We start from the raw sequence: 21,101 nt of genomic DNA, 5'->3' as shown, positions 1-21,101 counted from the left end.
ATTGTTCTTGCTCGTTCAATTATAAGCAATTTTTTGTTTATTCATATTTTCCGCCACAAGCTCAGTTGAGGTAAGTACACTGGCAAAAAAATGAAGACTGTAGTTTGATAAAAACAACAAAAACAAAACAATGAAAAGAAGAAAGAGGTAAGGTTTGTTTTTGATAAATATTATTTAAATGGAGGAAAATATATATTACAATACATAGAGCCAGCATAGCCTAGTAATTCTTGATGCAGAATTCTAAGGGAAAAGAAAAAGATGCAGAAAAAAATCCCTTAAAATTCCGAATCTTTGTTCTGTGATACTTAAAGTCCTATCAATAGCAAAGATTAGTTAAGAAACATTTTAGTGAAAACTAAAAAGGCTTTATAAACAACCTGATACACTTTTCTTTAGAAAAAATCCATCTGTTTATGATCAGTTTTTTTATACATATTAAATCAAGGGAAATGCTTATATAAACAAATATAAAGGCTACTAAAAATAAAGATTTAATGAGAGAATCCTTTAAAGAAAATATGCAATACATATTCTGTAACTTTTCAAACTAAAGTCAGAATTATACCTTCAATTGATACGTGATTGATACATGAAAGGCATCTTAGACTCTCCTCGATATGGGTTTCCTTAAAATTCCTAATGGATTACTTACCCAAAACTTGGAGACTTGAATATTTACAAAGTCCGCAGCCAAAAGGTTTTAAGAAACATTTTCCACACTTAATGAGAATATACGTGCGGTGTAATGCGAATGCCATCTACCATTGTTAATTATAATTAGTTTTTGCCTGGAGGAAACCAGGTAATGACAAGCCAACTCCGCGTGTTTTCGACTGTAATGGCCATCGGGTAATTGGCAGCAGCGTCATGAATATTAAGTGCCCAGCCCCGACCGCTCTTTTCGCAATGCCAATGCATAAAAGTGCAATCAATAAATTCGCAACGCGATTAACTCGATAAGCAAACAGAAAGACCAAATGCACCGCTGGTTGGGTAATGAATTGAGCGAATTAAAAGCAATCAATTTGAGGGGGAAACTGCAAGGGTTCACCCTGTGCCCCTCCTGAGAGGTAAGCCGTTCTCCTTCACTCTAAGTTCATCCATTCTCGCCAGGCATGTTTTTTTCTCGCTTACGGGAAACGGAAATCCCACCTCGAAGGACCCATACAACGTCCGTATCCGTGTATTGTACCATAACGTGTTACCTGCTTTCGTTCTCTAAGTATATAATGTTTTCCAGTCTCTTTCCCTCTCTCTCGATGTGTATATATTCCTCTTTGCCTATTTAAATACTCGTTCCATTGTTGGCCAGGCACTCTGCTGCTCTAATAAAACGAAATATATAAAAATATAAACAATGAACAATGAAGTTCCCATTTTCCATTCCAATTATCCGAACTCCGAATGACCACCAACCACCACACCAACAGCCACCGCCCACAGTTCGAAAACCAGTTCCCGCAGCTCACTGCTCCCATAAATCAACTGCAACTGCAACTGCAACTGCAAGGCAGCAACAGTAGCCACCGTAGCACCAGCAGCATCGTGAATAAATAATTAAATTAAATAATTAATTAACAACCCGAGATGAGAACATATTAGTTGACGCACTCCCCACTCCGATTGGCATGATAACTTCCAGTACAGTTTTCTCTCAAAATTATGTCACATCAAAAATACATATACAGTGCACTTTCCAAATGAGAAACCAAAATAACGGCACCCCAAAATTGACTAACTTTGCATACAATTGGCTAATTTCGGATATATATTTCGTTTCTAGACGACTTCGACGATTTCTTTCAGTGGGGATAATAGGACACGTTAGGCTTAAAATACATATTTAATCCGGTTAGGCAACACTTGCATACCTTTCGAATGTACGGGCATACCTCAAATGCAAATGCTGAAACACTTTTGAGAACTCTACATGCAGTTTATAATTATATATGATATATAGCGTACCATAAACACATATTTATAACCGACAAACGACGCCGCACAACCCCATTGGATGCCAGCAAGTAAGTAAGGTGACCACCACCTCCTAGTAGTAGCCTTAGATCTTAGCCCTTAGAGTCAGCTTAGAGCTTAAAGTCCTTATTTTCTGGCAGCATCCACAATGGCTGAACTAGAGTCTGGCATGGCCAGCAAGTACTGGTACTCGTGCTCGTACTCGTACTTCGTAATTCGGTGTTAGGCATGTCAGTAGACCGATGCCACACTGACAACAGACATTCTAAAACGAACATTTTCCAATTTGTTGTCAATTTACGCAGATCATTTCGCTTCAGGAGGAGGAGGATACCACAAAGGATAAGGCCTGAGGCCTGGCAGGCAACAACCCCAGCAATTAAGCGGAGTACTTATCCAAAAATGGCAAGCAATAAATGGGGCACACAATTGTAACGATTAAGCCCCGTTTCCCAGCCCCCCATATTGAGCATTTGGCCGCTGGGGGATTCCCCAGTCCCCATCGTTTCTGTGTGTGTAGATGATAACCCCTAAGAAACCCTAGAAACCTAAAAACCCAAAGAAAACAAAAAATATATAGTTAAATCTGATAAACCACCGTCTCAGACTCTGTAGGAATTATAGCATTAAGCGAGCCAATTTAGACATTTTATTGTCGTAGAGTGTTTTATGTACTAAACTCGAGCTAAATAGCGCAATAACTTAGAATCTGTTTAAATGAGAAATGCAAATACAAAACTCTCTGAGGGGCTAAAAGCGTAACTATGCTTAAAAAACAAACACACAAAAAATAAACAAAAGACAAAACTTAATACACTGACACAAGCACAGAGCAAACACTAATGCAACATATTAAGCTAATGTATATATATTAAGCTCTCCCAAAAGACCCCAGCCACGTTCGCTGTAGATTATTAGTATTAAAAACCACGACCTCAGTTCGAATCTCACCTGTTCGGGTCACGGGCTTGCACTTCCCTCGGATGTAACTTAAATAACTTTCTGACAATCAGAGGTTCTTGCCTGGAACGAAAACAAACAAAATAAAAAATACAACACAAATGCAAAAACCAAAACAAAAACTCAACTGATGACAACAAATTGATATTTCTACACTGGATATTTCTATGCATGCCACAAGTGAAACTTCGTTAAACTAAGCAATTAATGTCTACGTAGCGTGTAGTGTAGTGTCCACCTCTGTAGCTGAGCCACGAGCATCTCCCGAGGAACTATGCTTCTGGAAACGGAAATGGAAACGGAAATCGGAAATCGGATAGCGATATGGTTACTTACTGAATAAACACGGATAAATGTACACCCTGTCTATGTCTATTAAAACGAAATTAAACTCAACTTTACTGCGGAAAAGCAAAAGCATTTGAAAGTTTTCTTCTTTTGAGAGTTCTAAAATGAAATTATACAATTTAATGGGTGCCGCTGTACATTTTACATTAATTAAAGATGAGTACTGAAGTAGACAATAATAATAAGAGAAGCCTCCGAAGTTTTTCTAGATTGGAAATAATTTAAAATTGTTTATTTGTCAAAAAGACAGCCAATTTTTAGTGCTATATATATCATTGCATACTTTTAGATACATTTTAAAATGATTTTTGGGATACATGTCTGTGACGTCTCTGTTTAAAGTGCAACATTTTAAAGTATACTTTTTAACAGTTTTTTTATTGAATTCAAATTTATTAAATAAGTATGCTTTTAAACTCCCCAATGATATTATTATTTATATACTTATTTTATTTTATTTTTTAAAAAATAATTTAAATATAGAGGCCGCTTTAAGATTATTGATGTCTTTAATTAAAAAATCATCATATTTACCTGTTATTTTACCCTCAAAAGTCCACAGTAATCTCCGCCACGTGTGAAAATCCTTAATTATTTTTTTGTTTCGGAAATCCCTGAATTAATGGCTTCTGTGTCAAGGTCGTGCCGGAGACATATGCATCGAGTTGGCAACAATTAATTCCGTTGCTGTCGTCCTCGTTTGTTTCATTATGCAGGCGGGCCCTTCATCCTGCGCTCTCCATTATTCGCCGCCGTCGCATCTGTCCCCGTCGCGCCGCCTGCTATTGTTTGTTTGCAGTTCTCTGGCCATTATGACACCATTTGCCAAGCCAATGTCAAACAAAAGCCAAAAGCGTCCACATCAGCAGATGGGCGGTGACTGGGCAGGATTGGAGCTGTGGGAGTGAGTGGGCGGGGTGGCCAGGCCAAACCGCAGACGCAGCCATTTTGTTTGCACTGTCTAATGAGAAAAGTTTGCGGAAAGCATTGACAATGAATGCCCCCGATAAGAGCCCATGTCTGTGGGTTACGTCCACAGCCCCCGACGTCGATACAATGTGCCACAATGAGCACAAGGAGGCCCATCATCCACATACACAGACTCCTTGATCGATTGTTATACACTCGTCTAATGAGCTGCCAGGAAATAGGGGAAAAAATACTGGGCCTGGGTCAACCCTTTTCTGGTTTTCCTCTCTAATTACTTTTGTTCTTTTTCTTTTTTTTTTGGGGTTTTTCTACCAAAGACTAAAAGCCATAGCAAAGCAGGCAAGGACCAAGGAGCATGTTCTGATGAATTGAATCTAGCGAACCGCAGACAAATCAAGTGGATGCGGATGCCCTAGAATTTGGGACTCCTAACGCTGAAGGAGAGGCGAAACCGTGAGAGGAGGAGTCTGCTCTTGAGTTTTTCGGAGAATTTAATGGGAAACCAGAAACGACAGTCGCCTGCGGGCCTCCAGCTTATGTTGAAAATAAAAAATGCTCGAAAAAATGCCAACGCTGCTGAAGAGATGCCTCCACATCATACTTGTTCATCTGAATGGATTTTTCCTGCTCGGGCTTCGCATAATTGCAGCCGAGCACAAGAGCACAGAAGGCTTCTAATGTGCATTTCCCTTCATCTCTCGTTTATCCTACACAGAGGAATATTTCGAGAAGTCTAAAATCTACTTTAAGGAAATGTTATATTCCCAACATATCTTTAAAAATTAATTCCCTATTTGTAGAATATATTTTTGGCCTTATTTCAGGTTCTAGCACATATCTAGGTCATATTTCCAGTGCTTTCCTTTAAGCCCTCATTGAGGCACCTGCTGAGCACATACAACTAGTCGTTTTTCCCTGCTATCGCCATGAAATCACGCATACGCAGCGTTTAACGAGAGAAACATAGAAGCATTTGAATGGCATCTCGAACAGGCAGCCAAGGCAGGAAACTTTATGGTAAGGACTTAACCATGTATTACGAACTTTCCGACATTGTCAAGCGAAAGTTAGCAGCAGAAGAAGCTTTGAAGATGCGAAAAACAAAACTGACACTGAATAAAAAACGAGCACTGAAGGCAGCACCGAAGTGTGTCCGGATTAAGTGAGCCACTTGCCGCGGGCCCCGTATCCATTCAGTTGTTCACCAACGATTATCCCACAGGCCAGCAATAAAAATAAATTGCCAAAAAACTACAGGCATTATTTCTTATCTCGTTTTGGAAATTTGTTTTCGCTAAGCAAGTTAAAAAAAAGAATAAGACAGGAAATTTACTAAATCGATTTTTGGGTTTAAGAAGCTGAGAGGGTAGATTAAGATTTAAGATTCTTTAAATAAATTGTTTGTTTGGGTTGCTCAATAAATAAACAATAATTAAGTATTCAATTTAAAATATAATATAGAATAAATAAATTTTAAAAAATTTCAAAATGACCTGTCTGTCATAATTGAACAATAAACTTAATACGCTTAAAGATTGGCAAGTTATCTGCTTCAAAAATTAATTTTAACAAATTGTAAAAAGTATGTAAGCAGTAAAAGAACTTAAATGCAAACAAAAACTACCCCTATTCAAACTTTGATGGTTTTAATATTTTTTTCAATTTGCATAAAACACTTCCCTTGAGAGGACTTTCCCTTTTCCTTTGAAAATTGTACAATTATGAATCCTGGAAGCAATCCCCCATAGATTTGCTGCAGCCGGTCGCATTGCCAATCAGCTGAAAGCAAACAGTCAACTCTGAATAATGCATTATCCGCATGAAGCGCCATGCTCCTCCCTTGGATACATACTATATACATAGCACCACATCCCACCAGGACGGGGCCATTTGTCCGGCTGCCGCTGCAGGCCACTGATATCGAAAAGCAATTTCCGTTATGGTTGCCACGGCTCCATAATCCCAGCAGCGGATGCAGGCAAATGAGTGTAGCAGGAGCAGGAGCAGGAACAGGACCAAGACGTTGTCGGGACGACGGCGACAACAAGTAGTCCTGGCAACTGACGTCAATCGAGTAAAAACAGACTGAGTACTGACAGTTTCTAACGCATCCCAGTCTGGATATAACGAATACAAAAACAGGGTCACGATGTTTTGGGGACTAAGCTCGGCGTTGGATTTGTACGATGAGTATCTGAAGGCATTCAAGATCAAGGATGAGCCGCTGGCAGAAGCAGAACAGGTAGGTCCAGGCGGAGACGATGGTTTAAATACCTTGAACATCCTCATTTGCGGCGGTGCTGATCCCCGCCATGTGATCAAGACCCTGGCCAAGAGATACACCCATGGTGTCCAGCCCAAGCTCAATATATATGTGCTGGATGGCTGTGCCGAGATCATAGCCAGGAATATGCTACTACTGGCCATAGCCCTGGAGGATCCAGAGTCCTTTAGTTTGGTATCCAAGGCACACCTGTTTATGGACCTGTACGGAAATGCGGTAATCCGTCCCAGCTCCCATCATTACATGGCCGCCAAGGCACGCACTCTACTCCAGATGGTCACCGATGAGGAGAAGCTTCAGCGCCTGGCTCCCATGCTGAATATCGATGGCCTCAAGTACAAGGAGCGCGATGGCTTGGAGATGGCCTTCAGCTTCTGGCAGCCTCAACCGTGGCACGTATATGAAGTGACCAAGTACTGGGAGCAGAGATCCAGGGCTCTGCTGGGCACACGATACGATCATCGGAACGGGGCCTTCGACTGGGACTTGAGCATGACCCTTAAGAGTCGTGGTGGCGAGCAGATCTGCTCTCAGGAGTACCGCTATTGGCGCGAGTCCGGCGTGGCCTTCGTCTTTCCGGAGTACGAGCAGTGCAAGCCCAACAAGACGCTGGCTGCCGGATTGGTGCGCAATGGACGTACCTTTCTGAACCGCGGCTATGTGGGCGACATCCAGACAGGACCGTTCTGTGGCTTCGGGTTACGCAGTACCGAGGAGCGCATGCATCACTCAGTGCACGGGGACAACGACTACCGGGCCACTGATGTAACCGAGCGGAATCTCATGGAGTTCTTCCACGAGCTTCAGACGCAGACAGCCTACGAGCACGATCCCACACGCTCTCGCCGCTATGGATCGGTTCACCTGCTGATGACGCCGTTGCTCAACCACCAGGAGGTGGATGCCGATGGGCAGGCTAGCTACGACCGTCCATGGATTCCAGTGCCAGGAGTAACCGTACACTATATGTCGCCCGCAGAGATGCTGCAGCTGCAGCAGGGCGCTCCTCGCTGGAATAACATGTTTGATATCGCATATGTGGCCTACAACTACTTTACTTTCCTGAGTCCGACTTTCTTCCAAGCTCTCCGCGCGCAGGCTCTCATGGTGCTAGAAACAAAGCTTATGACGGTGGAGCGCAGGGAGCAGGTGCAGGACTACGAGGCCAAGGCCAAGGAAATCCTGAAGCAGGCTGGTCTGAAGGCGGTCATCAATTACCAGGCTATCAATGCCAAGAACATGCTGCTTAAATACAAAAAGACTGACAAGGAGGAAGTGGAAGATGCAGCCGAAGATGAGGCTGACGTTGATCCTGAAACTGAGCCCCCAATCGAGTACAAAGTAGAGGCTCTAACGCTTGAAGAGATTGTTGTAGAGCCAGAAACTGGAGAAAAAAGCCATAAAGCAGATCCTGAAGATACACTCAAAGAAGAGCCTTCTATTGAACGCGAGACACACAGCCTAGAAGAGATTAAACCAGAAACTAATCAAGTGGACATGGATTTACTAGGTCTTGGAGAACCTACCTCGAATCCAGAGCTTCATCAGGAAATGGAAGATTCCACTTAATAAGCCAATTTAATAAAGCACAAATTTAAGCAATTATAACGTGTAACTTTAATTGTTTCTCTGCTTTTTCTTCTGCTTTCCCGTCGCCCAAGTGTCCAGTTGAAACTCCATGCCCTCCCGACGCTCTCTCAATTTCTTTGGTGTCCCAAAAGATGAAGCTTTCCGCCGATCATCCACGTAGTCCAACAAATGATCGACCCGTATGTTGAGCTTCCTAGCCCGCGTTCCCATCGACCATTGGTCTCTTTCCTTTCGCTGCTGAAACTCCGAGTCTTGGACCACCTTTCGTCGTGGCACGTGCTTCAGCGCCGCTTCCCAGTCGCCGGTATTCTTCAAATCCAGCATAATGTTGATCATCTGATTGAGGGTAAGGGATTTTCCCGATCCGGAGCCCCATTGCAGGTAACGATCCAGGGGTAATCTCGCCATGCGCAGACCCATACGCTTGGCCTTGGCCAGAGACAGCGGCTCGTTGTTCATTGTGTCGACCATTGCGCCTACGATGTAGACGTCATCCGGATTGTATGTGACCAGATCCTCGCGGCAGTGGGGCGTTAGGTAGACCAGATTTTGCTTGGGGAACAGCTCTGTGAAACACTGCGTGTGCACGTTCATCGGGAACTCTGGATTCAGCATGGTGGGTATAAAACGCTTGAGGCCCTGCATGCACGAACCCTCCATCTGGGCGTTGCAGAAGTGCAGGTCGAAGGGCTCGTCATTGAGACGGTTCTCTGCGAAGCACAACATTAGCTGCTTGGCAGCATAGGTCGCCTCCCGGCGATTCATGTGGCTGTCGTAGGAGCAGTCCATCACCATTTTAGGGGCAAACTGCATGGCCCTGGTCAGCCGGTTGTTCTGCCAGTGATTGATTGTGGAGTCGTAGATTCGTAGGAACATGGAAGTGTGGCCCAGGCCGTAGATAATGTGAGTGTTCTCCTCCCGCTCCTTTCTCACCTCCGCCAACCGCTTTTCGGTGGCCTCTGCCCGCTGTGCCTTCTTTTGTTGCTCCGACTCCTTCTTCATCTCAATCTGCCACAGATAGGCAAAGTACTTGATGCGCGCCGACTTTGTGGGCAGAGTCAGCACGTGCTCCCAGTGGTGGTCTTGCATGAAGCTCAAAGCCGGCACCCGGCGGCCTTCCTGGTGCGCTATGTCCACCTCCAGTTGCAGCACCTTCAGTCGCTTCTCCCGGTCTTCCTTGGACTCCTCTATACCAGCAGGTGTAGCTGGTGCCGCAGGTATCGCCTGGGAAAATGGATTGACGTACTTCTTCGAGTGGTCCTCCGGCCCGGCGAACGATTTTTCTGCGGCATCTGACGCATGTCGCATTGATGGGGCGGCAGCTCGGAGCAGCTGGTTCCCCAGGCGCCACCGTGAAAGGGTTTTCAGCATTCTCTGAACCGTTTAATGGCAGTTATAGTGTAAATCAATTTGTGGTAAACATTAAATAACAAGCACAAGGTACTAGTGCTGCCAATTCTAGGAAAAGGTCCGGCAACCCCAATGTCTTGTGAATTTAAAGTCTGGCAGCCCCAAATTACTTGAGTTCGAAAAGTCTGGCAGTGCCAGTAGCTTGAGAGTGTATCGATACTATTTTTACCGATATCGTATCATTATTAATATCAAAGGTTTTGCATCTCTAAGAAGCGGCTTCGCCGACAAATTTTAGAAAAACGTGTAAAAAAGTTAATTAAATAGCTATATTACGCGATCGGCAACAGAAACACATACAGCAATGGCTTTGGTTTGCGCACGTAAGTTCAGAAAATGCCCTTCGAAGGCACTTCGACTCATGATGCGCTTTTTTCGTTGCAGTCTCAAACGAAGTGCCAGAGACTCCCGTGGTGTCCCCGCATTCGGGCGCCGTTTTCGAGAAGCGGGTTATTGAAAAGTATCTGCTGGAGAACGGTTGCGACCCGATTAGCGGCAAGGAGCTGAAGGTGGAGGAGCTGATCGAAATCAAGACTCCGGCTGTAGTGAAGCCGAAGCCGCCGAGCGCCACCAGCATACCGGCTACGCTCAAGACGATGCAAGACGAATGGGACGCGTTGATGATCACCTCGTTCACACAGCGCCAGCAGCTGCAGACAACGCGCCAGGAACTATCGCACGCTTTGTACCAACACGATGCCGCCTGCCGTGTGATTGCGCGACTAAACAAGGAGGTGGCTGCGGCCCGTGAGGCTCTGGCCACGCTCAAGCCTCAAGCGGGCATTGTGAATGCTCCAACGGCGATTCCACAGCCGGCTTTGGCTTCTGAGGCCGGCGGGGCCGCTGCCCATCCTATGGAGCAGGCGGGAATGAGCGCCGAGGTTATACAGAAGCTGCAGGACAAGGCAACCGTGCTGACGCAGGAGCGCAAGAAGCGCGGACGCACCGTGCCCGAAGATCTGGTCACACCCGATCAGGTTAAGAGCTTCCTCACGGTCGCCTCGCATCCCGGCCTGCACTCGGCCTCGGTCCCCGGCATTCTGGCCCTGGACATCAACAGCGCCGATCACAGCAAGATTTTGACCGGCGGCAACGACAAGAACGCGACAGTTTTCAACAAGGACACCGAGCAGGTGGTGGCCATTCTTAAGGGTCACACTAAGAAGATCACCAAAGTCATTTATCACCCAAACGAGGATACAGTCATCACTGGATCACCAGACATGAACATCCGCATCTGGCACGTGCCCACCTCACAAACGCAGCTGCTCCTGCGTTGCCACGAGGGCCCGGTTACGGGCCTCTCCCTGCACCCCACTGGCGACTACTTGCTCTCCACCTCATCGGACAAGCACTGGGCTTTCTCGGACATACGCACAGGCCGTCTGCTCACCAAGGTAATCGATACGGCCGAGGTAGGACTCACAACGGCACAATTCCATCCCGATGGCCTGATCTTCGGCACGGGCACCGTGGACTCGCAGGTCAAGATTTGGGATTTGAAGGAGCAAAGCAATGTGGCCAATTTCCCTGGCCACACGGGCCCCATTTCGGCCATTTCGTTCTCGGAGAACGGTTATTATCTGGCCACCGCCGCCGATGATGCCTGCGTGAAGCTGTGGGATTTGCGAAAGCTAAAGAACTTCAAGACGATCCAGCTGGACGATGGGTATGAGGTGAAGGATCTATGCTTTGACCAGAGTGGCACCTACCTGGCAATTGCAGGCACCGATGTCAGGTGAGTTGCAAGACTTATCCAAAAGGTTTTTCTTATATTTAAAAAATGTATTCTGATTAATTCATTGCACATTTAAGATTTAAGCTGTTATTTGTTGCATTCAATATGTAGTTAGACCCTGTTCTTCTTTCGCTGCTCCACCTGCAGCCGATGGTGCTTCTTGAAATGTGCCATCCAGTTGTGCAGGCGGTTCTGTTTAACCAAAGCCCGACGCGACATCTCCTTCTCGGCAGCCATGCGCCGACGTACCTGCTGCTCCACGCTGCGCAACTTGTTTGGTTCTATGTGATCCAACTTGGCCAAGAGATCCTGTGATTAATCATTCGTATATACAATGTATTTAGAGGAAAGTGCAAGGATTCAGCTTACCAGAACATGGGCTTGTATTTTCTCCACCTTGGCCAGCGTCGTGTCCTGCTCGTCCTCGTAAGTGGACTTGCGCGGCAGTGGTGGAGCTTGCATATCCTCCAGAGTGCGCCACTGCTTGGATGATTTCTTTGCCACCGGCTTTGGCGGCAGCTCTGCCACCTGTTTCTTCTGCTCCGGCTGGACTTTGTTCTGGATTTGCTTCAGGATCACAGGGACAATGCTCTTTAGCTTGATGTTCAGCTTGCTGTGAGATATAAATGAGTTATAAATTGAAAATACAAGATCAAAGCTATCTGAACTCACTCCCTGCAGTAGCTGTGCTCGAAGTCATCCAGTAGTGCCTTGGCGCGCTCCTGCAGACCAGCCACACGTCGCTGCAGGAAGGCCGGATCCTTGAGGAACACATTGGCTTTCACTTGTCGCTCGTACGTCTTCTGGGACCTGTCGTGGAGGATACCCACTATGTGGTTCAGGATGGCCAGATGTGTGAAGCGCCTGTTGTAGTTGGAAACCTTCATTCGGTTCCTCTCGTAGCCACGAATCCAGATCTCTGCGTTGAGGTGATTTCTTTTGGCTAGATATGGTCGCACTACCTTCTCCATGTAGGCCTGGACTTGACGCACCTGTTCCAACCCCGCCGGATGCCTTTCGGTTATCTCCATGTTTGCAATTTCGGGTGGCATCACGAGCCCATTACTCTCGCCTTCCTCCTCCACGGTGTCGTCAAAGTAACTTATTAGCTTGAGCAGATACTGAAAGCGACCGTAGACCTCCTGCACTTCCATCAAGACGCGCTGGTGCTCCAATTTTACCTCGTTCAGCTCCTCTGCCACCTTGCTCTCTTTCAGTGCCTTTAGTTTCTCCTGGGCTTCGAGCATTTTCTTAAACTCCTCCGCCTCCATCTTTTTGAGTGAATCCTCTGCAAACTTGTGAAACTCTTCAGCCTTCTCGTACAGACTGTCCTGGTGCTCCTTCTCGCGTTTTCTGTCCAAGAAGAGTTCTTGAGTGGCATAGTACATGAAACGGTTGCGCGTGATCTCTCTCAAAAGTAGAATGTCCCTGAAACGTAGGAAATCGTTATTGATTGCATTGTTTTCTTGAATACCTTACGTTTTCATGCGAAACTTCCTGGCCAGACGCTGCAAACTGGCATCTTTTATGTAATCGGGATCGATGGTGGTAACCACACAAGGAGCACGAGGATTGGCAATTTCACCGCGCTAGGAGGAAATGGATCACTGAGGGAAAGCTGAGACCTATACATAATGTTTTCCTACCGCATTGAAATCCTCGATGGTTAAATTGATAGGCTTCGGTGGTTCCGGCTCCACATGGGTCTTGGGTCTCACAAATTCTAGTTGAGCACAGGATTAGTGCTAAATAGGCTTGTCTCCGTATTAAACTTACTTTCATATTCGCGATAGACTTTTCGCTTGAATTTTCGCATATTCCTGCAATGATTTTCTCTGGAGAACTTTGTTGTTCTGTTGCTAAGTCTATACTAACCCTGCCTCCTATTTATTTCTAGGGTCTACCTGTGCAAACAATGGCAGGACTTGAAGGTATTCAACGACCACACAGCCCTGGCAACAGGCGTTCGGTTCGGCAAGCACGCGCAATATCTCGCCTCCACCAGTATGGACCGCACCCTAAAGCTATATGCCATCGAATAAACGCTTGCAGGAGTCCAGATATTTAGTTATTAAGTCAAAAATCAGATTTTCTTTTCCTCGATACTTATATCTTAATTAATGTGAACAAAACTTGCAGAATAATAAACACCTGACCCTCTTTATCTAAAATCTACTTCAAATTATTAAAAACTGAATTCGAAGCAAGTTAAAGATATGAAAATTCGAATTTTCTACCATTTTAGATACATATTTAATTAATTATTTATGCAAACACTTATAAATATATTCAGTTCGCCATCTTCTATGTATATCGCACAACGCATTATCTTTACGAGGCAGAGATCTGCTTCAGCGGTCGCTCCAAATACGAGGCCAGCGACATGGCCTTTTGCTTCAGCAGGCCCAGTCCCACAGTCTGCTTGGCATACAAGCACAGCAGCACACTGGCCACCTGCAACAGAATGAGTAAGTCCTGATTCAACTACGAGATTGATTAAACCACGCACCTGGGTGATGGCCACATGACCGTTTTCGCAATCGATCAATACAAAGGTGAGGCGGTCCTCGCGGAATGCATTCCTCCCGTGCTTCTCGTAAGCCGCCCATATGTTGCTGGCAATGGCGGCCGTAATTCGGGCATCCTTGTCGCCGTACCCGGAGTAGGCCAGGAGAGCACCCTCCTGGCTAAGCAGGCTGTGGAAAGTGTGTACAATTGTAATTGCTGGATCCTTCCAGGTGGGGGTAACTTACAGTGTGTTCTCCACGCCCCCAGTGTTGGCCTGGCTGAGTACCTGCGTTAAAGCTTTGGGTTTCAGCATTTTTTATGTTTTTAATGTGCAAAAGAAAGAAAAATAACAATAAAACAGCATTCACACTACACTCCAACACGTACAGCTGATAAGCTGAAGGCGTTGCGGTGTGAATGACACTTCGATAGGCGCCAAATTTTAATTTTTAAATATAAGCACAACATGCCGACAAGGCCTTGTGTTATGTTCTACATCGGTATTTATGTTGTTGGTTATAAAGAATATACATATTTATATATATAAATACTTACCACCAATTCGAAGGTTAATAAAAGAATATAAAGTAATACAGATTAGACATTTTAATTAACAAAACAAACTCTAAACAATTCGAAGGTTAATAAAAGAATATAAAGTAATACAGATTAGACATTTTAATTAACAAAACAAACTCTAAACATACGCTTATATATAGATTTTAAGAAATGATTCATGCGAATATGTTCTGATGTCAAAAGTTGGTAATGGTAGTATGTATATATGCAGCGCCTTATTGGAATAATACCTACTTAAAATATTAAAAAATTATAATAATAAAATTGTAAGCCACATATAAATTTAATTAGTTTTTAAAAAGGTTTTGGATCGCCGTATATTTCCTACATTTAAGTCTCGCTAAGTACAAGATTGTCCATAAGAATGAATTTATCCTAGATTTCCTTTCCTTATGGATGACTCAAATTGAGGCGCATATCTCAAAATATACATAGGGTTTCTTTTAATTTTATTTATCGCTGCCCCACTCAGCATTAGAACCATAGGCAATAAAATTATATTTGATTTTAAGCCCATATAACTTCCGGCTCAGTGGGAATTTGTAGGCGTAATCGGTGACGTCATGGCCAAAAACCAGGTCACGGACCCATGTATTACGCAGCAAAAACTGCACTCTCCCCCACCCCCAGGGCAGCGTGATGCATCAGCGCGCTCCGCAGGGTCAGAGCAACAGTCGTCGCCGTCTTCTTTTCAACCACCGGATTTGAAAACGCTTCATTGCCCCGAATACCTGTACTTTGGTGCTGCTACGCAGTTAGCCGAAAATCATGGCTACTGGCAGGGTGCATTTTCGGATTGCAAATTGCGCATGACTCAGCGGAGCCATTCTGCTCCATCCCTTCGAGGACTTTCAAAGCCATGAACGTGCCGAAACGAAAACTAGGTCATTGACAACTACGCCGCGGACAATGCGATGTGTGCCAGGATGGTACGGAGACAATAGAGGCGATGCCGAGTGATGGTGTTGCATTATAAATTTATTTATTAACTTAGAATCAACCAAATTTTAGTCTTGGGTAATAATATATAATCCGAGCAAACCGACGTTCGCCACGGGGGCTGGCAGTACCGTACGCACTGCATTGGTACAATGATATCGCAATAATGATGGAGAGTCTTATGTTAATTAAATATTACTACCGCTAAGTATTATGTACACTTTGACAAAAATACATCGGGGGGTTGGCTTTGGGGGCCCCCTCTATATGACATTGTTTGGTGTAGCCTTCCATATTGGTTCGTTTTGCGTGTAAAGTGGGCAAGGGGGTGTTGGGTTTTCAAAGAAGGGTGAACAATTTTCAGGGCCGTGTTATATGGCGAGTGAGTTGGGGACGACCTGGTTGGTAGTGAGATACTGTAGGGTGTTAGCGGGTGTAGCTTGGATGATTGGGTGTGGGGTGCGCTGGCTGATCTGTAACTGGAGTTTAGAATACATACGCATGGCCTGTCTCTGGCTGTTGTTCCGCTAGCTAAAATTAATTACAATCTTATTTACATGCTTAACATGTCCTTCGCCTATCCATCCTTCTTTCGAGTCTACGAAATATCAAAATATGTATGTGTACAACTATAAATGTCCTTCGTATTCGATCACAGCGCGCGCTCTCAATGTGAAACAAAACTTTTTTAAACAATAGTAACGAAAAGTTCTGCAACTGAAACAGATTCATGGCGGCGAGACGAAGCTCTGTCCGCTCTTTGTCCACTTCTTCGCCTTTTATTTTTGTGGGAACAGGGGGACGGGGGCGGGGGCACGCCTATTGCGTTGTGGAGCGGGCGCGTTTCGGGTTCGAGTACAGCGAAAATAGGATTGACGGGTCCTGCTGGTTTTTATCCATCAGCTTTCGTCGTTGTGGCGGCAGACGTTCAGCGAAACGCTTCGGAATACCGGCACTAAGAAGCGTCTTTCTGTCGTACAAGTCCAGATTGTCGTTGTAGTAGGTAATGGCGTCCCAGCACATCTCGCTCAGCTTGGGCACCGTCATCCACATCTTGTAGAGGTCCTTGCGACGACGCATCTCCTTGTCGTTGTACTCGATGCCGCCGAACACGTACATACACCCATTATCCGAGTGGGCCGCCGAATGGAAGTACAGGGGACGCGGCAGGGTGGCAGTCTCGATGCGGAACCACTGCTTGGTGCGCAGATTCAGCTTCCAGATGTCCGAGAAATACGTAGAGAAGTCGCCCTGCAAATGCAAAATCATCTTCAGTATTAGAAACTTTTCAACACGTTTCTTTTATCATAAAAACTTACCTGCAGTCCGCCTGTGATAAAAGCCTCGATATCTCCATTTGAGGACTGGTGCTGCACACAGGAGAAGCACTTGCGTGGTCGCGGATAGCCTCGGTTGCCATCATCCATGTCAGCTGTACGCCGATCTGGATGGGTATCAAAGTAATCCCAGCAGTTCGCTTCAAGATTATAGGCCGGAATACGCTGCAGATCGTAGACGGAGTGCGATGTACCTCCACCCAACACAAAGATGTGCTTGCCATCGTAGACGACCTCGTGACGATAGCGTCCTTCCGGATCATCGCGCATCTCGGGGCGACTAATATACACATTCTCCCACTTACGGGTCTGCAGATCCAAGCGATACACATCACAGGTGTAGTCGAAGCCCGTCGTTCCGCCAATTGTGTAAAGGAAGTGTTTGTGGATCACTATACCCGGCCCGTACTGGGCTGTAGGCAATTCACCGGTGACCTTAAGCCGTTCCACACCAGGTGTCGCGCCAGCACTTGCCGTGCGATAAACGTAGCAGTCGTTGGAGCAGGACTCTCCAAAGGGATATCCAGTGCCGCCATGAGACTGAACAGGGGATGAGATGAATTATTAATTGATTAAATAATTAAATATTTACTTTAATTTTATGGCTTTAGGGCTTCAAAGAGGTATAGTAGTTATTTGTTGCTAGCTTAGTAATTTATAATGTTAATGGCTTTAAATGTAAGAGTATTAAATTTCAAATAGAGATCAAGTAACGGTTTTTCCTGAAATTGAGTAATTTAATCTATTCAAAAATTGCCTAGACTTTTCATTTATTTTCTGTCCTACGCATATTTATGTACATATAGTATATGCATATAATCCATATATAGGAAGTCAAGCGGGTTGCATTCACGCCCCTGACATTGCATTCAATTAGCAGATACTTGAGCAGCAGCTTATCAACGCCATGGAGGAGGAGTACACAGAGAAATAGTTGGAGGAGGAGAATCAGCAGCAGAACAGAGGCTGAGCTGCAGTACAGATAAGCGGAAACATGTGTCTCCAGTGTGTGTTTTTTTTTTTTTGTTTTTGTTGTTGTTTTTGTGGTGTGTGTGAGTATGTACATATGTAAGTATATATGTATATCGGGGCATGATTCGTCATCAAATTATAGCTAATTGTGGAATGCATTGGGGGAAACCAAGGGAAACCAGCATAAAATGCCAACAGCTACCGTTTGGTTTTGCTTTCAGTTTTCCTCATTTTTCCTTCACAACTAGCCACCTCTGCCCCGCCAGAGCTTCCACCCAGAAAAAGCGCGCGCGCTCAGCTGGCTGGCTGTTTGGATAAAAAATGGTAAATACAATGTTTTCAGTTTTTCCAGCACGAGCGAACGAGCCAGCAAGCGAGCGAGCGAGGTGGGGAAAGCTGGAAAACAAGTTGTTGCATGCGGCAGCAGCATAAACAACAACTGCGTAGTAACGAAAAGTGGAAAACAAAACACGACGGCCAAAGAGGGTTGCCTGGCATGCGCAGAGTCGAAGGGGAGGCCCAGGAGGAGGTGGTGGTGGTGGCACACTGGGACTGGGACTGGGACTGCCATTGGGGAAAGAGTGAGAGGCAAATGGCAATGGCCATGGGCAGCTGTTTGGGTTGACATTTCGGGTGTTTAGAATGCATAAACAAAACGGCAGAGGCGAAGGCAAAGCCAGGAGAGGTGCTGGGTCTCAGAGCTGGGCGTGGCATTGGCCCTGGCAATTCTCCGATTCCCTCGATATCTAGTGCCCAGAATAACCCTCTTTCTCTCCACGCTCTCTCTTCCGCGCGATCAGCTGTGTGTGATTTCTTCCTCTCTCATTTCACTACAAATTCAATTGTATTTTCTCAACTTTTCAAGCACAAACAAGTTTTCATTTGCAATCGATGGTTTTCGCTTTCGTACACAAAACAAAAAGAAATTGATCACTGGGAAAGCTTATATTATATGACTACTAAGACATTTGATCAATGCAAGAAAAAAAAAGGTTGGGCCTTAAATTTTCAAAGCAATAGCTTTTGATCTATTACATCTATTACTTCCTTCATAAATAAATGATTATATTTTGTATTCTGATTTACAAACACTAAAAACCAATTAGGTTAGAATTACCCAATAAAATAAATAGAAAGAACACTGATCTTAAGCTGGGATCCTTTCTTTCAGTGCTATCCAACACAAACATACACACACATATAGAGAGAGATGCCACGAGAGAGAAACAATCAAACTCGCTCATCTATTTTCGTCTGCTTAACCGTCCCTTCTGCCCCTCATGCACATCTTCAACCGCCCCGCCTCCCCATTTAGATAGGCCCCGATAGATACTCACAATCAACACGTTATTGTGAATGGTCAACGCATTGGAGGCCAGCTCGACAGGCATATTGCTGGCATTATCCGCATTCAGCTCCAGCTTCCAGGTGCGGGTGGCAAAGTTGAAGCTCCACAGCTCCTGGAATAGCAGGCAATGGCCGCGGCGGGAGGCACGCAGGGCGCTGCGCGGATTGTAGCCGCCGAGCGAGTACAGGTGCGAGTTGGAGGCGATGATGCGATGGCCACTGCGCTCCAGCGGGAATCCGCCCTTGCAGTGTTTCTTGTACTGGCATTTGACCAGACGCAGCGGCTGGAAGGCATAGTTGGGACATGGCTGCTGATCCATCGGATCATTCGGGGATTGGTAGGCCTTTACCACGCTCTTCGAGCTCTCCTTGTCCTCCTCTAGCTCATCGCTGGAGCTGGTCATATCATCAGAGTACATATCCTCGAACTCCGGGTCCGAATCGGTGTCGCCATAGTCCACGTCCACATCGTCGTCGTCCTCGTCCTCCTCCTCGTCATCCAAATCACTGGCTGCATCCATGGGCTCGCCCACACCTTCATACACTTGCAGGGCAATGAATTCCGCCTGATTTCCTGGCAGTAGGTCGGGAAGAAACTGCGGTGGCGGCTGCTGCTGCTCCTCCTGAACCTGGTGGTCCATTCCCTCCTCCGGCAAGTCCTGCTCCATGATCACTTCGTTGTTATTATTGTTGTTATTGTTGTTAAGCGATGGCTCCAGCTGGTCTGAGGAAGGCCGTGGACGTGGAAGTAGGGGTAGGCGGAGAAGTGGCCGCAGCAGAGTCGCCACAAACAATAGAAACGTCCAAGTGTGACGCAGTTGGTTAAACACGATGCACTTGAGCTTGTCTGGTTTTAGTATGTTCATAACACGCTCAGTGAGGTAACAAGTAACGAACAATTTTGGACTCTATTCTCTCCTGTCTCCCGTCTTCTGTTGTTTTGTTTTACTTTTTATTTTTTGCTCTTATTCCGCCAAATAACCGAAAATTTGTTCAAAATTTGTGTTGTTTCTTTTCTAATTCGTTTTTGTCAACGGGAGAGAGGGAAAACACGACCTCGCACAGCTGGCTGGCTATATTTTTGCTGTTGTTGTTTTTGTTATGGTGGATTTTGATTCTGCTGCTATTGTTGTTGTTTTCGTTGTTGTTGCTGCTGTCATTTTGACACTCGCTCTCGCTCACTCACACATGCACGCACGCACATGTGTTGTTACGTGGTGTGAAAATGTACACACCAGGCTTTGTGGGTCTGATAATACCGATTTGGGTAATGCAATTTCACTAGTTGTGGCACTGGTGGCGAGTTGCTTAATTTAATATTGCAGTGTTTGAGGACGTCCGCGCCCGCTGTGATAAACTACGCTTTAAAATAGGGTTGTTGAAAATATATCAATATATCGATAGTTTTCTCGAAATGATATATTTATATCGTGATATATTGTTTAACAAAATATCGATGTTGCGTTATTTTTTGTTGATATTTTTTTATTTATATACTCAATGATGGTATTAACGTTTTCAAAAACTGCTGTTACTTTAAATTGTACATCTTAAAATTCTAGGTAACCATTTTACACGTTTACAGAATTCTCATGTAGGATGTAAAAATAGCGTAAATTAAAAGAATTCTATCTCGTTGGCTGTCGGGTGAGCCTAATTAAAAAAATTCGCTCTAGTTGGCTGTCAGGTACAAGGCTGCCAATCCAGCTTTTTTCCCGCAAAATCTGTCTATTTTGGAAGATCCGACGATATTTTCTTAAAAAAATATTCGACAGCCCAACTTTAAATTGGGAAATAATCGAGTGTGACCGTAATAGGAAAATTAAATTAAACCGGGCAATGTTGAAACACTTTAAATTTAATTCGATGCGTTAAATACTGAAAATGCCAAAACAAATCTGGTCAATTCCAAAAAAAGAAGATAAGGAAAGGGAAAGCTCAAATTTGTATAACAAAATTTATTATCATTTTTATTATATTATTAATATCGAAAACATTTGTATCGACTTAAACCCACAGAAATACGTTATATTATAAATGATCAGTATACAAAACAATTAATTTGGCCTATTATTATAAATTTGTTGTGATCCAATTGAATTAATTTTAAATTAAACAAAACAAAAACAAAACACTATTATTATTTAAAATATTATAATTAGTAAAATATAAAATGATAATA

The 21,101-nt window shown here is 44.6% G+C and overlaps 7 protein-coding genes across 10 annotated transcripts in view; 3 read left to right on the top strand and 4 right to left on the bottom strand.

Moving 5' to 3' along the window:
- Positions 1-3,357, top strand: part of LOC110189304 (protein qui-1) — a 39,486-nt gene extending 36,129 nt beyond the window's left edge. For 2 of the 4 annotated variants that reach the window (XM_020959340.2, XM_020959339.2), the window contains one exon: positions 2,283-3,357. In XM_020959340.2, the coding sequence (XP_020814999.2) occupies positions 2,283-2,330 (48 nt within the window). In that variant the 3' untranslated portion in view covers positions 2,331-3,357. Of the gene's footprint in view, positions 1-1,433; positions 2,028-2,282 lie in introns of all 4 variants that reach the window. The other 2 variants (XR_015272891.1, XR_002319947.2) reach the window with 2 other exon arrangements.
- Positions 3,358-6,284: 2,927 nt separating this feature from the next.
- On the top strand, positions 6,285-8,102 carry Dnaaf3 (Dynein axonemal assembly factor 3). Its single transcript, XM_020959393.2, has one exon. It carries the CDS (start codon positions 6,365-6,367, stop codon positions 8,066-8,068), a length of 1,704 nt encoding a protein of 567 aa, XP_020815052.2. The 5' UTR covers positions 6,285-6,364; the 3' UTR covers positions 8,069-8,102.
- Positions 8,093-9,606, bottom strand: rswl (tRNA methyltransferase roswell). Its single transcript, XM_020959394.2, has one exon. The coding sequence runs from the start codon at positions 9,458-9,460 to the stop codon at positions 8,117-8,119; it is 1,344 nt and encodes a 447-aa protein (XP_020815053.2). The 5' UTR covers positions 9,461-9,606; the 3' UTR covers positions 8,093-8,116.
- A 41-nt stretch (positions 9,607-9,647) lies between these two features.
- Positions 9,648-13,408, top strand: Prp19 (pre-mRNA processing factor 19). The gene is made up of 3 exons (XM_020959418.2): positions 9,648-9,822; positions 9,884-11,237; positions 13,135-13,408. The coding sequence occupies exons 1-3, from the start codon at positions 9,804-9,806 to the stop codon at positions 13,277-13,279; spliced, it is 1,518 nt and encodes a 505-aa protein (XP_020815077.1). The 5' UTR covers positions 9,648-9,803; the 3' UTR covers positions 13,280-13,408.
- Positions 11,264-13,151, bottom strand: LOC110189371 (uncharacterized). Its single transcript, XM_020959419.2, has 6 exons — positions 13,014-13,151; positions 12,884-12,960; positions 12,717-12,826; positions 11,910-12,665; positions 11,607-11,850; positions 11,264-11,546 (listed from the first exon to the last, which is right to left on the bottom strand). Exons 1-6 carry the CDS (start codon positions 13,051-13,053, stop codon positions 11,349-11,351), a joined length of 1,425 nt encoding a protein of 474 aa, XP_020815078.2. The 5' UTR covers positions 13,054-13,151; the 3' UTR covers positions 11,264-11,348.
- A 58-nt stretch (positions 13,409-13,466) lies between the features above and the next one.
- Positions 13,467-14,202, bottom strand: Lamtor2 (Late endosomal/lysosomal adaptor, MAPK and MTOR activator 2). Its single transcript, XM_020959779.2, has 3 exons — positions 13,991-14,202; positions 13,747-13,933; positions 13,467-13,691 (listed from the first exon to the last, which is right to left on the bottom strand). The coding sequence occupies exons 1-3, from the start codon at positions 14,056-14,058 to the stop codon at positions 13,569-13,571; spliced, it is 378 nt and encodes a 125-aa protein (XP_020815438.1). The 5' UTR covers positions 14,059-14,202; the 3' UTR covers positions 13,467-13,568.
- A 1,079-nt stretch (positions 14,203-15,281) lies between these two features.
- Positions 15,282-20,342, bottom strand: slim (scruin like at the midline). The gene is made up of 3 exons (XM_020959753.2): positions 18,910-20,342; positions 16,583-17,140; positions 15,282-16,514 (listed from the first exon to the last, which is right to left on the bottom strand). The coding sequence occupies exons 1-3, from the start codon at positions 19,783-19,785 to the stop codon at positions 16,083-16,085; spliced, it is 1,866 nt and encodes a 621-aa protein (XP_020815412.2). The 5' UTR covers positions 19,786-20,342; the 3' UTR covers positions 15,282-16,082.
- Between the last annotated feature and the right edge of the window lie 759 nt (positions 20,343-21,101).

This window comes from Drosophila serrata, unplaced genomic scaffold, assembly GCF_035046125.1.
Source record: "Drosophila serrata isolate PLE 108 unplaced genomic scaffold, ASM3504612v1 contig_347, whole genome shotgun sequence".
In the NCBI taxonomy this organism is placed as follows: Eukaryota; Metazoa; Arthropoda; class Insecta; order Diptera; family Drosophilidae; genus Drosophila; species Drosophila serrata.
The sequence above is the reverse complement of the archived record's forward strand: the minus strand, read 5'-3'. Positions and strand labels throughout refer to the sequence as shown.